The 23,651-nt window shown below is 38.3% G+C and overlaps 2 protein-coding genes across 2 annotated transcripts in view; one reads left to right on the forward strand and one right to left on the reverse strand.

The window, feature by feature from the left end:
* ctnna1 (catenin (cadherin-associated protein), alpha 1) overlaps positions 1-23,651 on the reverse strand; it is a 78,643-nt gene that overhangs the window by 41,933 nt on the left and 13,059 nt on the right. Inside the window, exons 4-7 of the mRNA XM_082506624.1 lie at positions 22,989-23,155; positions 22,507-22,626; positions 20,192-20,461; positions 14,021-14,224 (exon numbers count right to left, since the gene is read on the reverse strand). Coding sequence (XP_082362750.1) covers positions 14,021-14,224; positions 20,192-20,461; positions 22,507-22,626; positions 22,989-23,155 — 761 coding nt within the window. The remainder of the gene's footprint in view (positions 1-14,020; positions 14,225-20,191; positions 20,462-22,506; positions 22,627-22,988; positions 23,156-23,651) is intronic.
* lrrtm2 (leucine rich repeat transmembrane neuronal 2) lies at positions 28-6,126 on the forward strand. Its single transcript, XM_082502215.1, has 2 exons — positions 28-763; positions 1,435-6,126. The coding sequence occupies exons 1-2, from the start codon at positions 760-762 to the stop codon at positions 3,069-3,071; spliced, it is 1,641 nt and encodes a 546-aa protein (XP_082358341.1). The 5' UTR covers positions 28-759; the 3' UTR covers positions 3,072-6,126.

The raw sequence follows: 23,651 nt of genomic DNA on the forward strand, positions 1-23,651 counted from the left end.
AGAGCAAGTGACTGAGCAGGAGAGTGAGAGGGTGTTTGTGTGTGTGTGTGTGGGAGAGAAAAAGAGAGAGAGAAACAGTAGTGATGATCGACGCCAGGCTGCCACCACTCTGTAGCAGTGAGTGGCTGCAACAAAAAAAGCACAGAATAACATCCCTGACTCCCTGCTCTGCTTTTTTCTCTCTCTCCCTGCGTCTCAGCTAGCAGACGAGGGCTCCGCTCACAGCTCTGCAGAGGCTATGCTGAGACTGAGCCGGCGTCAGAAGCAAGATCTCTGGCTGCCATCAACAAGTTAGGGTTGGAGGACCACGGCAATGAAAGAGAAGCGCTTGATCTTCAATTAACGGTCTGAGCTGACACCATTGCGGAGGAAAGGAAACAAAAGGGTAAAAAAAAGAAAAAGAAGAAAAAGGGAGAGGGGGGGGTCTGATCACTGGAGTCGCTCTGGATGCAACTGATCAACTTAAAAAAAATAATAATTTCTTCAAGGATTCGTGGGCTTGAAGAAAAAGACTCACTCTTCTATGAGCCTGGATTTTAAAGGACTAACAAAATAAAAGGAATAAACATCTAGTCGGGACATGGAATTTCATATTTTGTTTGAATTGGGTGGGTTCAGAATTGCTTTATTTCCCAAGAGGCTGATTCCTTTTGTGCTTAATCAAAAGGGCTTTTTCCCTTTGGATTTTTCTTCCATCTGGTTGCTCCAAGAGTCTGCGGAAAAGGACAGTTGAATGCAGCCTCCGATGTGCACAAAAGAATGGGTAAGTTAGCCCCTTTATATGACAGGTCTGGACATGAATAGGGAATACAAGTAAGAGTGAGGGAGGCTGAAGACTAAAAGCTCTTCTGCCTAGTCTATTTACTGCAATGGTCCTTCATGTTTCCTCCTTCAGACAGAAGAGTTGGGAAGACATACATTTTTAACATTTGAATCTTCTAGAAGATCTCATAAGTGATGAAAAAAAGATTTTTTTTTAAATTATTATTTTTTCCTGAACAGATAACAGATCTATGTTTTTTTCCTCCCCTAGGGAAAAAAAAGAAGCATAGAGCACTTAATAAAAAAAAAAAAAAAAAAAGACGATATTAAGAAAATTATGCTCGAATGAATAGCACAAAATGTGGACCAAAACAGGCTTAATATAAATGGTAAGGGAGAGGAGAAAAAAAAAAAAAGTCTGCCTTATGTATGCAGCTGATCATTAGAAGCCTTGCTGAGAAAATGACATCTCCATTAAACCGAATCTCAAGGGTATCATGTTTACATACACTGTTAAAGTTGCCAATGTAAAATACCTTAGCAGCTATATGTAAGGACAAGACAGAGCGTACACAAAAAAGCATAACTGCCAGCATGAATTAGTAATAAGTACTCTGCAGAGATTAGCTTTCCCGCCCCACAGTTCATTTTCTTGTCTTTGAACCCACCCAGGTTTCCATTCAAGGTGGCCATTGGTGGGACCTGCACCAGCGGCTCTGTCTGTGATCAGCATGCTCCTAGCGTGCCTGCTGTCTCCTGCGTTGTGCACAACCTGCCCTCAAAAATGCCGCTGTGAGGACCTGCAGTTTTACTGCGACACCCAGGGGCTTAAGGCACCCCCAGATGGTGTGGACAAGGGAGCCCTGGGGCTGTCATTACGACACAATAGTATCACTGAGCTCAGTCCTGATCAATTCTATGGTTTCAGCCAGCTCACTTGGCTACATCTAGACCACAACCAGATTACCACAGTACAAGAGGATGCCTTTCAAGGGCTCTATAAACTGAAGGACCTCAATTTGAGCTCCAATCGTATCACCAAGTTGCCCAACACAACCTTCATCCACCTCATCAATCTTCAGATACTGGACCTGTCCTTCAATCAGATGACTGCTTTGGAGCCAGAACTGTTTCACGGACTGAGGAAGCTCCAGATACTCCACCTCCGCTCTAATTTACTTCGCACCACACCTGTTCGGGCATTTTGGGACTGCCGTAGCCTGGAATATCTGGGCCTAAGCAGCAACCGTCTCCGAAGCCTGGCACGAAATGGATTTGCTGGGCTCATCAAGCTTAAAGAGCTCCACTTGGAGCACAATCAACTGACCAAGATAAACTTGGCCCATTTCCCTCGCCTTGTTGCCCTTCAATTTCTATACCTGCAATGGAATAAGATCAGCAACGTAACATGTGGCATGGAATGGATCTGGACCACGCTGGAGAAGCTGGACCTCACAGGAAATGAAATTCGTGTCCTGACCCCTGATGTATTTCAAACGCTGCCAAATTTAAAAGTTTTGCTGCTGGATAACAACAAACTGAGCAGCCTGGATCCCCAAGTCTTGGATATGTGGCAGTCTTTGGGTATGATTGGGCTGTCCAGCAACCTTTGGGAATGTACCAAAAGGATTTGCTCTCTTGCCACTTGGCTAAGCACCTTTAAGGGAAGGTGGGAGCATTCTATCCTCTGCCACAGTCCTGAATATGCCCAAGGTGAGGAGATACTAGATGCCGTTTATGGATTCCAACTTTGTCAGAATTTTTCAGTACCAGTCGTTCAGACCATTAGTACAACAACAGACGCTACTACAGCTGCAGAGATCACAAGCTCCTTGTTTGGAATTATGCAGCCGACCCCCACACCGGACTATGCAGAGGATTTTGGGAGCTTTACCACAGTCACTACCACAACAATCATAACACAAACATCACGCACTGCTCAAGCTACTACTGCTCCATTGGAAGAGGCAGCTGTAACAGATGACTTCGCAACTGCAGACAACACTGTTATGACTCAAAGGGTTATCATGGGAACTATGGCCCTTCTTTTTTCATTCTTTTTCATCATTTTTGTTGTCTATATCTCACGGAAGTGCTGCCCTCCTACCCTGCGCCGGATACGCCACTGTTCGGCTATTCAGAACCGCAGACAGATGAGGACCCAGCAACGACAGCCTATGGCAGACCTAGCTACGCAGGTACCCTATAATGAGTATGAGCCCAGCCATGAAGAAGGGGCACTCGTAATCATCAACGGCTACGGGCAGTGCAAGTGTCAGCAGCTGCCTTACAAAGAGTGTGAAGTATGAACTCTTATTTATTCCTAGAGCATATGGTTTGTCATTTGACCATTTCAGATGATACAGGGTTTGATTTTTTTTTTCCCAGTTTATGTAAAAAGCATAATTTCTACAAGTGAGATTTGAGAATATGTGAGAATGCTACAATGGCAGAGGTTGGGCAGTTACAGGACGTTGTAGAGATAGTCACAAATTTATTTTTATATGAATGCAAGGTTGTTCATATCAGGCAGGGGCAATCATTTTAAAGAAGAAAATTGTAAACTGTGAGATCTGTCTCCACCACTGTCTCTATATTCTGCAGCACAGAGAAACTACTTTGCCAAGTGGCCCTCTGCTAACAGAATACATTAAGGGAAGATGTGATTTATGTATTTTCTTTTAAAAAGTAAATATTTGAAATGCTGTTTCTAACTACACCATAGGCAGTCCAAGCCAAACATTCAATCACTGGGGCAAATGAACAGAACCAATTATCAGAACATTTTGTTTTGTAGCTTTGTTTTGAGAGAACTATAATACATTAAAGGGCACTAAGACCAAACTCAAATTATGAATTATAACTGTAAAGTAAATGTCATTATTGTTATGTTATGAATAAAGAAATCATCTGTTACGGATAGAAGAATCCTGAAATTCTATTGAGTAATCACTTATGACATTACGTTTAGCAAATCTGACATGGTTCCACGGTTTCCCACCAAGAATACATTTGGGTTGCCAAATTCAAATAACAGAAAACAAAAAGAAGAAGAAGAGAGGCTGTATTTAGTAAGAATGAGATTGTTTTATTTCTAAAAAAAAAAAAAAAATTTGGATTTCCTCCAAAGAAACATTTCTGTGTGGAAATGCAACTGAAAGTGTGGACTGAGAATGGAGAATTTATGTTCAATTATATAAATTGGAAAAATTACCTCTTTAATCAGACGTTACCCCCGTAAATGAAAAGCTGTTTTGCAGCTGACTCAAGTTAATGGATGTTTTAGCTCCCACCCACGAGGGCTCAACACCACAAATAAATTCTCAATCTGTGGGACAGACTGAACAACTGTGATTAACTTCCAACACACTACACTGCTTAGAAGGAAAAAAAAAAAAAAAACTCATGGATGTCAGCCTCACCCTAGACATGGAAAATGATCTACAATGATCTGTACATGGATTCTCCATTTTCAACTGCCATACAAACTGTGACCATAATATTTCCAACAGCTTTAGGTGTTGATTACAATTAACTGATGAGCTATATTATACCAGGATCAATATACAGACAAGCTAGAGTGAGGGTAGCAAGTGACAAACTGTAACAAACAGCTCAAATGCCAGACAGGAGCGCATTTTATTCTGAATACAAAACCCCAGTAGCCTGTGCTCTTTACTGCTTACACACTAATAAGTCCTGACAGGCTCAAGATTGAACCAATTAAAGCAAGGCAAAATGAACTTAATATTCTATCACCCACACCAGTGATCTAGAAACATTTAGTCATGCTACCACTGAAAAATAATACAGTATATTAATCCTTGTGACCAAAAATCATGTGCGAATATATTTTTTTTAAGGTTTTGTTCTTGTTAGCGAAAAATGAATTTCAGGTCCTAGGTTAGCACTCGAACGTGTCAAGTTAAACTGCGGTCAATACCCTGAGAGCAAATGGAGATCCAGTGATAAGCAAACAGCAAGCCTGGGTCAGGACACATTTGTATGCAGCAGGGGGAGGATGTGCATTAGCATCAGACTAAAGCTGCTGCAGTAGCTTCGCACTTCTTTGTGTTCAATTTAGTAGTGGGGGTAGGGTGAAAGAGTGGGGCTGAGAGGAATAGATAGGACGATGAAGACAGAGTTTAACAATGGGGTTATGTCTTTTTCTTAACAATTCCGAGCATCCTTTTGGGCAAGTAAAAGTAGTAGAGAATGGAATGACAGAATGACAGCACCTTAGGCATGAAATGTACACTGACCAGAGTAGCAGCAACTTCACAGCTAATCAAGTGTTGAGCAGTCCAATGTTTGAACACTGTAAAATTCAAGTACTCAGCGATTTTACGATATTCTTATCAATTCCTAGGACTAGTATTTTAACTCGTGTTTACTAAAGTCTGCAATTAGTGATGACAAGATGCAGCACTTTTAAGTGAGATGCCTGGTTTTCAACAATTAGGGTGAAGTTCATTGGCTGATGCCCCCTATAGGTAAGGAGGAGGTACCATTTGTGGCTTTGTCTTTATATTGAGCTTGTCAAAATTTGGCTTCACACTCAAATGAATGCTTGCGTGTCAACATGTCTCAGCACATGCTCATAGGATGCCTAAAACAAGAAAGTGCTTTTGTAAACCAAAAATTGTTACACTTCATGTCTGAATTGAATGAAAGCATTGCATACACTGATCAGTCAAGCACCTCCATTTTCTAATTTAAGTTGTTTCCAGCTTAGCACTGCTTTAACTATTGCCCTTCTAATCTGTCTTGCATGTTCAAGAGTCAAAATTCAGTTGAATATTTCCTAATCTCATTCAGCAAACTTTATGGGGAGACTTTGTTTTTGATAACACCAAGTATGGGGATGTATATGGAATTCCTATAAAGTTCTGTCCATCATTAGACATTTCACTGTTTAATACTACAGTTGTACCAAGTGACTGAAAATCCACAAATTTGTAGAAATATGCATCCCTTTGCACTTTGGCTCTTTGTAATCTGTTTTTGTTTCCTCTTGTCATCCTCTAGCCCTTGTTCCCACCCTGCCTAAAAAAAAAAAAAAAAAAAAAAAAAAAAAAAAAAAAAAAATGGAAAATAGGGAGAAAAAAAAAAGAAAAGAAAAAAAAAAGCAGCACCAATCCCCTCTCTAACCCAACCTCTTTGTGCAAAATGAATGCTTTTCTCTTCCCATTTTCCTTTTGTATTGTAATATGTACAATTTCATATCTGTATAGTGGATAAGCTGTGCCAAACTGAAGAAAAAAAAAAACATTGTCCCCTCAAAACATATATTTTTTAAATAAAATGATTATAATTTACAAGGTGTTTGCCAACTGATGGATGCTCACAACTTGGTTTGGTCTGTAATTGCACTTTAGTACAGTGTATAAATCATGATACTCAAAACTCTGAACATCAACAAAGTGAAATTCAACACTTGTTGACATTCAAGAAGGATAGTTTAAATATTTATGATTTTAAAAATTCAATTTTTTTTGCTATGAGGATTCATGTTTATGGGTACATTCAAAAGTTAATTAACTTTTACTTTACCACAAGCTATAGGTTGTTGTTTAATAGAAGAGCAAATAGTGAAAAATCTACAAACTAACACTGCAATGAATAACCAGTAATTAAGCTATTAAAGCATTTCCAGTCTTATGTAAGACTGAATTGTTGAGAATATTAACTGCACCAAATTCGTGATTTTGCATCGACACTGGTCCTATGTGATTAAATGCCCAAAATTAAATGACCGATATACAAGCACTGCAGTTACAGATAATGATCATCAGATAACACCAGTAACATCCAGCATTGTCCATTTTTCTTGGATGTCAGAGCAAAAAACTAGAGATTAAACTTTGGAATTAGAAACTCTGTGACAATGTGATATTTACTTACATGGAGAAAATCAAAACCAAAACCACAAATTAAGACTTCACATTTCGTGTGGGCTAATAGATTGTAGGCAACATTAATGGCATGGGTGTTTCCTTTTTCTTAGTTTTTACAAGTGACATTTATAAACAGTACTGTCTTTGAGTCTAGTTTCAGATTCAACTTTCAGATGAAAAAAAAAAAAAAAAAAAAAAAAAAAAGTAGTAGATATAATTCATCAACGCAAAAAAAAAAGTCTTAAGCTTCTATGTGCAAAATATAAAAGAAAAAAACTATCAAAGTGAAACATTCACACAAGACAGTAAAGCAATTTACATAAAAACTAAAACAACAGAAAAGACTTCGTTTTATCATTTCAGTGTCCATATTTTTTTTCTACAGTTGTATAACACTCCAGTAAATACAGTTATTGGCTATCTAACCTCTGGATTTTCGAGCCACTCTCTAAATCTCTGCTTAGTGCAAGTATTACTGCCACTGCAAACAACAAAACCAATATTGTTTTGATTTTAGACAGACTGAGTACTTGAATCCAGACAACTTCCACATTTTTGGATGATTAAACAGAGTACAAACTTAACTCTACCATGTTTGTTCTCACTCACTGACTGCTCTAAAACAGCTAACTGAAAACAAAATAATATCAAAATAAACACCTGACAGGTATTTGTTCAAGAAACTTTCCATAATTTACATATTTCTAATCATATTTTTAGTGCGCACTTGTGTTATATTAAGTAGAAATTATAAAGGCACAGAAACTTGTTAAGCCATTTTCTTCATGTAACTATTTCATCTGAGGATTGAAACAAAAAAAAAAAACAACAAAAAAAACAAAAAAAAAAAACACCACACCCCTCTAACCTATGATCTTACATTTGTCAGAAGGTTCAGATAATAAATAACTACAAGAGCCACTTCAATTTTACCTGCTCTTTTCTGATGAGGTCTACAAAAAGCAAGCTTCCGTAATTAACCTGGAGGGTGTACCCAAGTGAGCAAGGCACAAAACTGACGAGTCTGACAGCACGGCTTCGGCAGTGTGGTTCAAGGACTCAGAACCCATGTATGTTTCAGGTACTCATTATAAGACCTCCAATAAATCTAGAAAATGCTTACTAGGAGAGACACATTGATCAGGACTCTCATCAGCATATAACCCCTAATGTATCTATTGCTTAAATTTAAAGCCATTCTCCAAGGATATCACTGGTGAGTCCTAGCACAAACAATTGAGAATTACAAACCAATAGACATGCTTGAATATTTAGCCTAATAAATTAAAATCTAATTCAAACTTAGAACAGCACTTTTATTCACAAAAACCTATGGCCGTCATGTTACCATATTACAAAATATTCCAGACCCAGCAAGTCTGCCACTGCTGTCTCATAACCAGAGAGAAATGGTCCAACATCAGGCCTGCTTTAAGTAAACAGCAAAAATTCCAACTCGAGCCTAATCAAACCATGTTTTCTACAAAACAAACACCAACGTTGCTTACACCACTTAAACCATCTGGTACTTAACTGAGGGATAAGCTTTGTTTTCTGAAAGGTACCTAAGCCCTTAGTTTTAAAGCTATAACTTTTTCTGTATGCAATATACATGTTCTTCGCAGTCTGTTTAGGTTTTAGATTCAACTATAGTTCCAAGATACAGGAACTCAAAGACAATGGCCTTACCTGGCTAATAACTGGATTCCACATTCTCAGTTGAATCCATTTTAAGATGTGCCACTTTGGCTCTGAGGCAGCCACCTCTCTACGTAGACGGACACCAGTCCTTCTCAATCTCAACAGTAAAGGAATATTAGTGTTATATTTGAAAGTGTTTGAAACTTAGAACAAGGAAAGAAATGAAGGCTTCTTAGTTTGATCTTGTCACTTAACAGTGTATTCACAGTGTTGTAACTGTAAAAAAAAAAAAAAAAAAAAAAAAAAAGAAAAGAAAAGAAAGAAAAGAAAATGCAGTATTGAAAGAAAACATTTAAACTGATGTACATTCAATGAAAATGTTATGGTGCTAAATATGAGTCTACCTTAAGGACAACTACCATCAGAAGGACCATCTGCATGCTTAAGCTGTTGCATCGGTATTTTTCAGTATATTACACTTATAAATTGTTTCCTCAGCTCTCAAGTGACCAAGAAAGGGACATGGCAAAAGGTCAAAAGTTGACACAGAAATTTGTAATCTGAATTAATACAAATATATTAATATACAGACAAAGCTTGCCACAGCTGCCAGCAAATTATTTAAAACAAGCTGTCTAATGCAGTTCACAACACACCCTGTTAAAGAAAGGGTGTACCTCATTTACCTGACAGCAAAGATAATCAAAAAGCTTGGAATTCACCAGCAAAAGATCACCCCATCAATGAAATGTAGCCTGAAGGGCTTTTACTGACAGACCAGTGTTTTATGGAGGCTGTAAATACAGAAAAACCTTTGGGACTCTAAAGCTTTCCCCGTTACATTGTGTGGAGTGCAATTTGTTTTAATTATCCATTGAGATTACAAATAGACAAATTTAAAATAAAATAAATAAAATCAAAAAACCTGTCACTCTCCCACCCCAATATTTTTGGTAAAAACAGTTTATAATAATCACAACCTCTGGGTACAATATCAAACACAATCTTTGTTTGTGCTTTAAATATGTCCAAACAAAATCCTCATGTAAAATGTCAATCAATATCCTCATTAGCGTTGTGAACTTGTTATTAACACACACACACACACACACACACACACACACTAAGGGTACCAGGTAAGGCGGGTACATGGCACAAGATACAAACCTAAAAAGTATTTAAAATGAGAGGCACGCACAGTGTAAGAATAAAATTCATTTTAGATGCCCAAGGCAAGAAAACAGCAAGACTTAAGAAAAGAGTGAGGCACTAAGAAAAGAGGGCACAAGCAGGAAGACTGAAACCGCAAAAGAAAGTGAAACAGAACTCAGCAAGGAGAAGGCAGAGTGTGGGAAGAGAACTACACCAAAAACCACAAGCAAGGAGGACAAGTTGGGTTCCACTACATTGGCCAGGTATGTCTTTTTTGCCTAAGGTGAAAATGATAATATATCCTATCCGGTTGAAGAAATTTAAATGTCAGTAGCTGTGTATGTCAAAACAAGCAAGTGTCACTCTCCAATGTGAAATGAAACCCTGACAGATGCCGAGAACAAGGGATGCATTATTAATAAAAAGTGGCAGAAACAGTTGCACTCGACACGTGCCATGCCAAACTGTCATGACAATATGGAATAATTGAGGTCACAATATGTGGCAGTGCTGGGGCGACATTCCCCCCACCCACCTTTCCACTTCACTGGCTGAGTAGACAAGCTCTAGTCTTATTAAATGATCATCATTAGCATTGCCCTTACATTTTCTACTCTGGGAACACGAAAAAAGAAAGACACTTGGACATATCCAAGTGATTCATCCGCATAATGTGCTTGATACATTTAGACATCTGTAGCTAGTGCATCCCAACTTTTCTATTCACTTAGTTCCATTGAATGAATGAATGAATGAATGAATATCTATCTCAAAGCTCAAATTTATAAAAGTCAATACAACTTGTATAAAGTGTCTGCTGTATACAAGATAAACAAATATTAAATGGTGTTCAAATCAGCTCATAATTTCAACTGCTCCTCGAATAACTCTCATGGTTGAACAAACAAATGAAACAAGCAATAAATCACCTGCTGTGAATGTGTATAAAAAGGCAGTTTGAAAAGCTCAAAAACAGACCTAAACAGAACATTAAAAAAAAAAAAAAAAAAAAAAATGCTTATCAAAACAACTTTAATATAAACCAAGCTGGCTTTGAAACAAAATGTAACACAAAAAATAACAAAAACCTGATTTCTAGACAACATACCAATTGTCATTATCTATCCAGCCCTTTTCCATATAAAAATGATCAAGAGATTTTTAAGAGGGTATTCAAAGGACTTTTTTTTTTTTTTTTTAATTATCGCTTTAATATATTGTTGCAGCATGCCGCAGCCAGATCATTTGTATATTACTACTGGGGGTTGTACAACTTGTAATATGCCTAATTAAACAAACCTACACAAAACTTAATGAAAAAGATTAACAAAAGCATTTTTGTTTCATGGCCTAAGGGATGAGGAACACACTAGCACATAAATGCAAGCTCCAGAATTTGATTCTTGGCCACTGCTGTTAGCACATTTTAAGCTCAAAGCAACTCAAGTCGTACAACATAAAGTATAGTACAACAACCCTACACTGAACAATTAATTATACTCCAAGTTAAATCCTTTCAACAAAACCTAAGATTCAATGCTTGAGTTTTACTATACGATACTAGGAAATCTTTGAGTCAGGAGGAGTGCAGGAAAAATGGAGAAGGGGGGTAAACAAGTTGTAGCTAGAGGGTATGAAGAAACATAAGGGATGGGAATGAATGAGTTAGGAGTCTTTCCAACACCATGAGCTGTGAGTGTAAACCCATATGCTGTAATGGCTACATACCGTTTATTGACTTTCACTGCTTCATCTGCATTCAAAATGATCTACAGTTAAAAATCAAGGACATCATGTAGCAAGGTTGTGCCAAGCATAGGCCTACACTGGTTTAGGCAAGAAAAAGACTGCCTCCCTGAAAGACATCACATATATTATTATCTCTCTGTCTTGGAATAATTTGACACATCCTCAAACAAGTGTGGTTTGTTTAGATGCTTAAGATTCATAACAAACATCTACCACAGCTTTAAAGGCACCATTCTTAGAGGCTAAACTACGCCATTAAAGCACACTGTGGACAATGACACATTATGCTTCTCATCTGTTGTTTTCATTTGGCCAAATGAGTGGTCATACACCTATCATGTCCACTTATCATCAGAGTGGTATTTCGCTGTAAATCTAACATCTCAAGTCATACAGGGTAACATGGCTGGCATGGATGAGTCCAGTGAAGTGGAAAAGTCATTTTGAAGCAAATCAGAGATGCTTCATGAGTGTCTTGAACCTTAAAATAAACTGAACATGTTGTGGATGGACAACGAGTGCAAACCATGACTGCAATTCTTGAGGCTAGAATAAGAGAAAATGACATTCAAACTTAGTTGACCCACAACTGCTAATTTTGTCAATGTCCAATGAAAACAAATTTTGAGGCAAACCTGATCTGCAATCAAATAATTTTATAAGCATTCACTGGTATGGTGCTTTTATGCTCTGAGCGCCCCGTGCCGAGTTGGACATCACATCATCTGGGGGCACGCCATAACATTTGTGACACCCTAGCCGGTCATGCAGTTTTGTAATCTGATGCTTTGCGCTAGGGCTGCACGATTAATCGTTAGAAAATCGCGATCTCGATTCATACTTATGTGCGATCTCATTTCCAAAAGACAACGACGAAAAAAGAAAGAAAGAAAGAAAAAAAAAAAGACGACTGTACCGCATTTTGATCCGGGACGTACTCTGCATGAAAACAAGCGCTCACTCTTCCTGCTCAACAAATGACAAAGGCGGAGCCTTATACCACGTGATACAGAAGCTGTGCCGTGTGATGCTAAAATTAGCAGGGAAAAAACAACTGAGAACATGTCAGGGATGACGAGAAAGTGACAGGAGAAAATCCGTTCCGGTCAACCACCCAAACATCAATAACGGGAACCTTATACAGCGCTTCCCTATACACGTCGAACTCCCGCAGGCACAAAGAAATTACGGAGGCTATTTTTCTATTGTAGCATTACCTGCTCTATACACGCAGTGTTGAGCAAAGGTGGAGACAGAATTTCAAGCAGTACAACATTGTGCGGCAACAACAGAACGTGAGACATTTGTTGTTTTTATGTTTATTTATTGTTTTTATGTTCAGTCTCAACTGTTACGAAGTTGATGTGCAGTTAATAAGTGCAATAAATATTTATACTGGAAAAGAAAATCGTGAGAGAATCGTGATCTCAATTCCAAGCCAAAAAAATAAATAAATAAAAAAAAAATAAAAAAATCGTGATTCTCATTTTATGCAAAATCGTGCAGCCCTACTTTGCGCCGTGGCCACCACAGCTGGGTCGAACAGTGTACCCTCGTGTCGGTTTTTACCGCCACTTTAATGATATGCCAGTGCAGCAGCTCAGAGATATCTCTCTCTCTCTATCTATATTTGTTTGTTGTTTTTTTGTTTTGTTTTTGGGACAAAACAAAATCCAACAAATGGGAGCAGATTTGCATCTACATACAAAACATGTCACATTAATCCAGTGATAAGACATCAGCACTTGTGGAAAAATTTTCCTTTTGAAGGATAAAAATCAACAGTTTTTGCCATTAAGTCATCTTTTTTTTTTTTTTTTAATATTAGATACTTCCCCAAAGGCAAGTGAACTCTAAAAAAGGTTGTGCTCTTGGTCTTTATATGTCCACTGAATCCTTAAAATTCTAAACAGATTTCACAGGCATGGCATGCAGGGCCAAGGCCAGGAATAAATATATTACTTTTTGTTACAGACAGAATAGTAATTTTAGCATTTAATAAATCAGCAGGCTCAGTTCTGACATCCAGCAATGGTGGGTGAAGTAACTGCTGGTAATGGCTGAAAAATCAACTTCTCAACTTTGAGGCAAGCAACTAAAGCAGCTACCAATGAGAGCACAGGATACAGTAGATTGACATGACAAGGTAGTAAATATATTAGGGGGTCACCAAGGCAACTTGGAGCTTGGAATGTCCACTAATGACCAACCATCAGTGACCAAGAAATGACCATCAAACAAATAGTTTCCTGTGTGGACTGGGCTTAATTGTCTCTAGCTTGGTCATTATGCTCTGCAATATTTAGTATTGTAATTTTTCTCATCTTTTCTATATGTGTATAGACTTTCCTAAGTCTTTTCTTTCCGCTGAATTTCAGAAACAAACTAGTACTTCAGTTTAAAAAGTTGTTCACAACAAGAAATATTGAGTAAGACCACATTTCGCAATTTAGTTTATATATTGAGTACTATGGGCAGCACGGTGGCATGGTGGTTAGCACTGTTGATATTGAGTACTATACTTTATGACATTAAGCAAGGTCAAGGATTAGCTATGTAATCACTTACATAATCGAATTAATTGTCACTGACAGTTATGTGTTGGTATTGGTGTGCCTGCAAGTGGAACAGATTATGTAAAGACTCGCATATTACACTCACATAAAGTCAAATGTTAAGAGTTTAACTCAATCCATGCCAGAATGAATTGTGTTTGTAGTCCGTTGCACAACCTTTGACCTTAGAAAATTGTTCTGCCTACAATAAAGAAGATGGGACGAGATAACATGACAAGAAAACAAAACTGAAAAGAGACTTACATTGCCCATATACTCAGACAGAAGGTCCTGGAGAGCCTGGCGCACAGAATTGCATTCGGCCACAATGCGCTCCCTGCGGTCATCACGTGTGCATGAAGAGTCAGCCATGAGGGCAGCACCACTGATGATGCTCTCAAGGCGCTCCTCCAGGGAAGGGCGGAAGCGCTCCTCGCTGAACGCCAGGGGGTCCACAATGATTTGTTTCTGTAAAGAAAGGGTCAGAGGGAAAATTACACAGGGAGCAAAAAAAAAAATGCACAATCATGGTACACTGATCTCTCCTTCACAAAGCCCAGAGTAACAAGAAAGGAAATGACTGAACTGACTGACTCTGAGGTGAGGTGGAAAACCAGAAGGGAGGAAAGTGCCATGTTGTCTTTTTTTTTTCGTCTCTGTACACCCTGAACAACAACAACAACTTCCTTTTTTAGCGCCTTTCAAAGGCAGTGTTACAAAGTGCTTTCCACATGGCAAAGAATAAAACAGATGTGTCCAACCAGTAAAGTTCATGGAATGTGTGTAGTGATTAAATTCCTCTATCTACACCAATTTACGCCAGTATTCCCCACAACGCCAAATTCTATCCCGACTTTATGGCTTGAATAACGGCCACAAAAGTGTTTTTGCAGAACATTATGAGCCAATAATATTTTTATGTTAAGCTCTTATATCTGGCTGAAGCCTGTTGAGTGATTTTTGATTTACACCTGACACAAGTTCACCTTAGTGGTCCCTGTTAAGGTGTTTACAGTTCAAAAAAAGGAAACTGGTCAAACATTTAAAGTACTAAACCTTGGGGTAAAGAAGGATGCAGTCTCCAATTGAACAAATACAAACCAGCGAGTATATACAAAGCTGCATATACTCGCTGAGCAAAATTCAAATCTCTTCATCACGACCCACTCTATAAGACGCTGAAATAAATTAATGTAAACTGAAAACAGTAGTTTCCAGCAGTAATACAATAAGAGGCCTGGTGTGACTGAGGCTTTTTATAGAGCTTGTCTGGAACTGTTATCTGAGTGTATCCAGAAATTGTAATGAGACTGGCAATTCTAAGATTTTTGGCAACGGGCAGTTATTTGTAAAATGGTCTGTAGTCCATGAAAGCATGGCTAAGTTTTTGGGGGTTTTTTCTTCACTGACAGTCCACCCTCCTGCATTGTCTCTCAAACTCAAAGATGGTTTATTTTTGTTGTGGTGGAAGGGCAGCAGTATCAAAGGTAACGTTAAAGCCACTAAAGGCAAAACCCTGTATTAAACTTCAGAAATTGTAAAACAAATCTTCAGGGTTAATTGATTATCCGGGACAAAGTGAAAGTAACTTTTGCTGTCAATTTAAATACACTGCTTCAAGTTAAGCAGGTAATAATGATAAAGTCTAATATACATTCTCTTTCTCTCTCCCCAAAGCAACATGTCCTGGTTTAAAATGGTCCTACCACAAATGGTGACGAAAATAAATTCTCAGAAAAGGCCACACTTCACATAGTTAACACACTCTGCTAAAAAGCCATTAGGTTCCCACACAGAAAAATAAAATGGCTTATATATAAAAAAATATAAACACAAAACTAATTTAGGGATAAAGAATTTAAGAAAATAAGGCACTGGCAAGGAAAATGGTTTAAATGGTGTAATTTAAGGCATTTAAAACAGGCTGAGCCTCCACTGTACAGTTTGACCCTGGGGCGGATATACCTTTTGCAGGTTCTTCATGGGAAAACCAAGTTACAAAATGTAACCCAAATGTTGTTTCTAGTGTAATAAAAACAGTAACAGTAGAGTTTGTGATTGAGAACCCCATTAATTTATTAGCTAAAGAATTGAATACAGTAGCAGATGAACCTGAACACATGGTGACGACTTAAACCTTAGTAAGCTTGAGAACTGCTGCAAGGTGCCTTGTTTTGAGTATTTTCTCTCCTTTCAAGTTCAAACCATGCAGCAACCATTTGTGCATTACTGAAGGGAGCATAGTCATCCTGGAAGAAATCACTTTCATCATAGTTTAAATGCTCCTCCAGTTAATTTTGTTTAGGCACTGCTCGTTTTTCTTAATTTAAGCTTGATTATGTTCAAGTAAGGTTTCAAGTTTTTGTTTTTTGGTTTTTTTTTTTTTTTTTTTTTTTTAAATCAAACAGCAGTTGAAAAACAGTTTCCAGCTGTTTTAGGCATGTGCCCTGCTTGCCCAAAAATATCTCAGAAAAGGGTGTGGCAAAGAAAGTTCCTTGACAAAGAAGAAGGAAAACAAAAACTGCTGTGATATGTGCCTATAGACCAATTTCCACAGGCTGTATTTTTTTTGCCGTCTCAGTCTATATTTTCTATACAAGTCCAATGAACGTCAGCACTTACAAAGTCCTTAGTGCAAAAAGGCCGTCAGCATAGGGATTTCTTTTTCCCCTCCTCACTGTGCTCACAGCGTTCTTTGTTATAAATAGTTCAATTTTTGAAACACTGCTGCCCTCAACAATGTCACTTGCCTCTCAACCAAAGTCAAGAAGGTTTACAATATTAACACTGTAAATATTGATGAAGGACTGAACTCAAGAAGTAACCAAAAACAGGACACCATCGATACTTCCAGCGCAAAAAAGACAAACAAAAAATATATATATTTTCTTTTTAATTAAATCAGATATTCTTCAGGGGTCTCCATACTTTTCCATGCAACTGTACAACTTTCTTTTCTTTCAAGTATTAGTTGGGTAGTATTTATCGCTCATCTCAGTCTAAGAGGTGCTCCAGCAACCCACACTTTTTTCCATATATCTGTAGGACAAGGGAGCCAACTTAAACGTTTCACTTCACACGGGTAAATCTGCTGAGAAAGGCTGCTGGTGGTGACTGCGGAGGGTTAAGGTATCAATACAACGTTTGTGACAGTCTAAGACAGCCAACTTACTCGGGGAGAAATGAACTCTGCAATACTGCTGCAGATGCCCTATTGCTGAAAAATATTCAACAATTCAGCTGTTACAATCGTGGTTTATTAGGCAGCCCGCCCTCTATCACTGCCACCTCCAGCCCCCCTCCGTTATGTCTCATCTGACCTCCTCTGCTTGCGTGTCATATCACCATGGCAACAGGCACACGAGAGAGACATGGAGGAGGAAAAAAAAGAGAGAGGGAGAGAGATGGCGGGGGTTGACTCATTTGCTAATTTTGCCTTGCACTTGAAAGTGGGCACCACAACTAGGTATTCTGGAAAAGGCCTGCATTCCAGTTTATTTAGAGTGTGTGTAATTACCTGTAAAATAATCACTGATGCAACAGATACAAGGGCTTTTTTTTGTTACCTGATCAATATTGATTAATCACTCAGAAATGATGCCGTTAGGCAGAAAAGCTTTCATACTAATGATCTTTTTATTCTAGAGTGAAAAAAAATATTTTAAACACAAAAAAAAGGGCTTGACGCAAGCCAACTATGATATCATCAAACTCTTTTCTTTCAGCCATCAGCCTACCCTTGCCCTAAAAATACACATTTGTTCAATGCACAAACGGCATTGTGTTATATTCCCAAGTGGGACTACTTTGAGAAGTAATGCTTAGTTGATGAAGGACACTCAAAGAAGACGGTCTTACATAACACATGTACTACCTTAAGTATAGTTTTAGTCAAGCGTTTTGTTTTTTTCTCCTATTCTAGCGGGTACTGAATCAAACGGAGAGCATCTTGCCTTTTGGCTTATTGAGTCCACCACCTCCAAAAAAGAAAAGCAACAAATCCTTTAAACATTGGAATTCTCAGGCACCCTAACCGTGACAAAATTTGAAAGCCTTTAATGGTTTTGTCCAGGGGTCATCTAATACATCAAGACACTAGCAGCAATATAGAAATCAGGGAATAGAATGCCGCTGAATTTTGGCGGCCTACAGTCATGGCAGGCGAAATAAGCATTAACAACCAAGTGAGTAGATCCTGAGTTATTTCTCTCAACTTTCAGGTGAGTATTTCAAACAACTACCCTTCAACAGGAGTGAAGGGTAGTGCTGACATATGAGGGTGAAGTAAATACATTAGAGGGTTACCTAGTAGCGTTAGCAACTGCCTGTGACCAATTCGCTAGTTATAGGACCCAAAACAAGATAAATAAACAGCAAAAAGACTAAAAACTGTAACAAAACCACTTAAGGGCCTTCCGAAACCAATTCTTCACTAAAATACAAAATGTATCACATCACACATAAGATTGCACACACGCACAAAAAGCTAAATAAATAAAAACCTGATTATTAGCCTGCAGAGTGTGGTTGACATTAGCAGGCGCCTTCTTTTCCCCACACGTTAGTGTAGGTTCACATTTCTCCACTAACAACCACACCAGATTACACCCTACATAGAGCCATTCATTTTCTATATCAAAGTTCTGAAACATGCTGGTTCACATGTCTGTCTTTCAGGTTTCTCGTTTACATCTCCCCTGAGAGAAAGTGCACAAGGGGGGCACTGCAGCCTGGTGCATGGCATAAGATCTCAGAAACAACAATTAACTGGTGTTATACATTAAAAGTAAAATAAATCAAAAAAAGGTTGTTTAACCAAAGATGTCCATCTTTGTTGGTACAAATCTTTTAACTGTCAAATTGACTACTAATTTCAGAGAGATACAAATAAGTATCTCCCAGCTCTAGATGAAATAAATAGGTGCTTTGGCCATTACCAAATAATTTTTAGAAAACAAATTTTGTTTAGCAAATTCAGTTAACTCGAGTTTCATTTACTGAGGAAAAAGCACTGCTTTCTTTTACTAATGGCAACACAGACTCATTACCTTTGCATGCAGATCTTGCTTACGCGCAGTCACCCTTCCCACGGGTCACATTCTAGGCCGGGAATAACTGTGCAAGCAACTCCCAAACCTCCCATGTCAACCAGCAGAAATACCATGGTCTGCAATAACTATGAGTAATTAAACAATGCATCATACAGCCACTGGCTAATAAAACATGAGCATGCGAATTGCATCAATCACACGAATACACAGTGTCTCAGTATGAGCAACACATCAAGACACTGCTACTTGCGAAATGACTTAATAACCAATACAAGATGAATAATTCATTGAGCAAAAGAGGACAACAGAAACCTGTACTTCTGTGGAGCTTAATTTGTCTCGTGGATTTGTTGAATGTCTTTGGACTTTATCTTAACATGAAAAATCTCTTGTAAACAATAAGTTACTTTGCAAGTGTGACAGAATAAGTGGCAATGGAAGAGAAATCAGGTTAATCTTCTCTGCATTTATCACCCCAGGCTGCATTAAGTTGATTAGCTTTGTGTTTTCCAGCTGTTATCCTGATGTTGTTTCCTATAAATATTATGAGTACATTATCACACGTTTTATATACCTTTCAAGTTCATTTTTCTTAAGCAATACATTTTGTAAAACCTGACCCATCACACATCCTCATCACAGGTTTAAAAAAAAAAAAAAAAAAAAAAAAAAAACTTTTCCATTTTATGCGACAATAATGTGAAGCTCTAAGACTCATGTTACTTTAGTCATTTTTAAAAGCATATGGCAGTTATACTTTTACTTTCGTGGTTAAATTTGACTGATGCTGTGTCACTACCTCTGCACTGTAATGTTGCTGTTGGCAACTTGTTTCAATAAATACGCACTTCAGATTAGGCAGTGCGTCATCAGTGACAGTAGCTCATTGGAAAAGGACAGAAGATGACCTTTATTTTCTTTGCTCTACATGTTGATGCCTGCAAACTGCAATAACGGATTTATTTTATTTATGTCATATATCGTCAGAAATTTAGCACATTTCCATTGAATGTTGTGATACAGCTTTGAGGCTATATCTCCACCCCCTCTCCGCCCCCCTCCTTATGATGCGTTCATAAAGACAGACTAATCTATGTCCTTCAAAGAATGGAGTAGTAGTGAGTCAAGCATGTGCCTTAAAGCCATGTCCCAAGTTTGTCCATGTACCTCACTAACTTTGGGGGGTTTTCGTCATTTCATGAGTCAGTTTGGTTAGCTCTATATACTAGCATTCTGACCCAAGTCTAATGTTTCGTCCTAGTCAGGCCTTTGTTGTTAGACTTAGGAAAAATGTCATTTTAAATGTCATGCTTTTCTAGATTAAGCAGATACCTGGAAGTGTGACAAGTCAGGTTGTGACTTGTAAGCCACTCATTTGACTTACATCAAAATTGTTGAGGGCATCGGCAAGCTCTCCACCCCCTCCTGACTGACTGAGTGCTGAATCTCCGGTGGGAGTGGCCTGGGCAGCATTGGAGATGCCGGACACTGCAGACTGCAGCTGCTTGTAGATCAGGTCACGGTTGGCCTTGTATGCTGCCACGTCAGGATGCTGCAGGCAGGCACGGGATGCTGTGTACAGCAATGGGATGTTCCTCTGTAGCACCCCACGGGCAGCAGCCATTTGGTCCTTGTGCTGAACGTCCTTTAGTTCCTAGAATTAAGAAGAATTAAAAAAATTTTTTAAAAAAAAGATCAGAAAAAAATGATAAAAATGTTCAACTTTGAGGAGGAACAGCTATGGGAGGTAGTGTGGTAATATACTTTATATTCAAAATGGACTTGTCATGCCCTTACAAAGACACCAAGTGTAGCAGTTTATTGTAGATGACCCAGATTTTTTTCCGTCCCTTGCAGAAAATACAGTCATAATCAGGTCAATATAAAGTGCCTTTGCGATTTAATACATCACTATTCAGACCATAGCATTGTACTCTAGTTACAGATTCACAGGAGGAGGAGAGGAGATAGCGATCACTACCCCATTGTAGATTTATTATACATTTACAACGAAAAAAAAAAAAAAAAACAACAACTAGCTTACATACACCAATTACTTCAGCTCCAACTGGACTACTCCCAAGGCTTTTATCTCTACTACTCGTTTGCAATTAAGCCCTATTACTTCCTGATTTCACTTTTGTTAAACATTTCCATCCACACCCAAATGTTGTAGTTAAAAAAGTAATTTTCTCTCAAAACTATTATCAGTTAGATGACTCGATGGCCAAGAAGGAGAACATACTACTGATCACCAATTCCCAAAGCAGTGAGTCCACTATTCAAATTCCAGCACGCTGGGACATTGGCAAAAGGTCACAACCCACTTCCTCTCCTCCATCTCCATCAGCAAAGTCACAAATGTCCAAAAGCAAGTTTCAACACATTACACCATTAAATAAAAAAAAATAAAAAAATGTTATAGTATGATGTGCTAAGTAGCTTAAGATAATAAATGTCGGAGGGCAATTGACATTTTGGTCTGTTTGACCTTCATTTTCAATTGCAAACAAGGTTTCACTTTTATATTATATTCACAGCCCTATGACAGCTGGAATAGACTCTAGTGACTCTGAACTGAGTAATGCTGGGCAGACACTGTGCGATTTTTGGCCCATTTTGAGCCGATTTTTGAGTCGTTCGACCGTTTTGGCGATCAGCCCGATTTTGGCCTTCATCGTGCGTCATGCATCGTGTAGTATACGTGGGGCTCCCGATCATCAATCGCTTGGTCGTGAGGGTGTCACCGCAGTTTCTCACACTGCGCACGCGCAAACACAAATGTCAGCGAAAAAGACGGCGCAGCACGGCAGTGCAGCGTGTGATCTGGAAACAAGCGATGGAGGTACAACTTGTAGAACTATGGCAAGCTCATCCGAGCCTTTTCGATGTGGCCTCACAAAATTATCACGACCACAACAACCGTGAAAATAGTTGGATCTACACTGCTGCTCAATCACAGCTGCCTGATCAATGTTTTTCATTAGCAATTTAACAAAGTTGATGATGGTGGTGTGCGTGTCTGTGTGAGTGAAAGACAGAGAGGGAGAACGAGCGACAGAATTTCTGTTATAACCTTCATTTTATGGAGGCACAGTGTGAGCACTCGGGTCGCATCAGAGCATCGGGTCGTATAGTGTGAGACCCTGCATCATGACCTATGAACTTCTAACCCCTGCGAGTCAATCGTACAGTTTGAGCAGGAGCTCAATCGCGCGACGGGGAAAAAAAAAAAAAGGAAAAAAAAAATAAAATAAAAAAATCAGTGTCTGCCCAGCTTTAGTGGAATAAAATTGATGGATGAATGATTTGGAGTGTACAATATTTGTGTAGATTTTAGCATCATTTTATTGATGCTAAAATCTAAAGTTTTGATTTTGGAGACAAGCTAGTAACAGATTTATTAAAAAAAAAAAAAAAAAGCCCATTATAATCATATATAGCTATATAGCCCAGCTATAATCATTTTAAAAACACAAATCACTCCGATACTTGTATACTAATTAGAAGGCTGAATTTAATGTAAATTTTGGGACATGTTTCTTTCTCACTCAAGACTTTTATAGTCACTTATCACTGTGCTGTTTGGAGCACGTTTTTGGTTACAAGTACTGAAGTCACTCAAAAAATTTCCAACCGTGTTCAAGCTATAATACAGATTCTGTAACTCTGCTCCTGTCTATCACTTTTTTCAATTACCTGCTGTCTCTTGGCAGCCATGGCATTCAGCTTGTCCACTTCTGGTTTCAAGGCCTTGTATTGGATTCCCAAATCCTGTTCTGTACCTGCGTTGCGCACTTTGGCCAGACTGTCCTCCACCTGAGCCACACAGATAGAAAGAGTTGCTGCAATACTGAAGACAGTAATTGAAACACAAGCAGTACTTGACTGAATTAGCAGTTTGCATAACATTAAGTGTTAACTTAGATTAGTAATGTCTATGCTTGCTTTTAAAATTCAAGTATGAGTTAGGATTGATCAATTAAGACATCAAGCTGTTCCCAAAAGTTTGAGAGAATGCAAGATTTCAATTTGCACTTGAATGAAGAGGTTGAGGCAATTACTGACAAATAGAAATATTAAATCAAACTGATTCTACCAACTCTGCATTCACTTCATTGTTAGTGACACTTTAATTAGAATTATCAATGTATGTTATGCATGAGAATTCAACATCTCACCAGTTTAAGTTGCACGAGAAGTTTGTAGACATCAGACATGTCTGCCAGCACCAACAAGTGCGTAACTGCTGACAGGAGGGCCCTGGCTGCACGAACCATATTGCCTCTCTTCATAGATGAACAGGGGTCTTCTGCAAATTCTCCAGAGGCCTGACGCATTGACTCACCTTCAGGTAGAGAAACAAAGCACAAAAAAAAAAAAAAAATCAAAAAAAAAAAATCAGCTCCATATCCAAGATTTAAACAGAAACCTTACATGAGAAACCTGTTCAAAACATTTTTACAAGCATTTGTCCAAAAGCAACCATTTTAAACCATTATGACCTTTTCTTTCTGAACCCCCAGGCATCTGTGACTGGGAAAGAGTTTTCACATCTTTCACAGTAACAAAAAGAAAAATAAATAAAAGAAAACATGCTACTGAGCTGTTAACATTGATATCACATTTATTATGGGAAAAATAGTGAGTATTATTTGGGACAATATTTTATTTTATTTATATTTGTGCTTAAAATGTAGATACTTTTAAATATAATTCTATTGAGAATTGTAAAGTTACATGACAAAAATATTTTTTTAAAAATGAAATGGACAACAGCAGCTCATCCAGTGAGGAGTAAGGCCCTGACTAGTGATTATAAAGTCTGTCTCGCATGGGCAACT

This window comes from Aulonocara stuartgranti (genome assembly GCF_965226115.1).
Source record: "Aulonocara stuartgranti genome assembly, chromosome: 2".
NCBI classification, from domain to species: Eukaryota; Metazoa; Chordata; class Actinopteri; order Cichliformes; family Cichlidae; genus Aulonocara; species Aulonocara stuartgranti.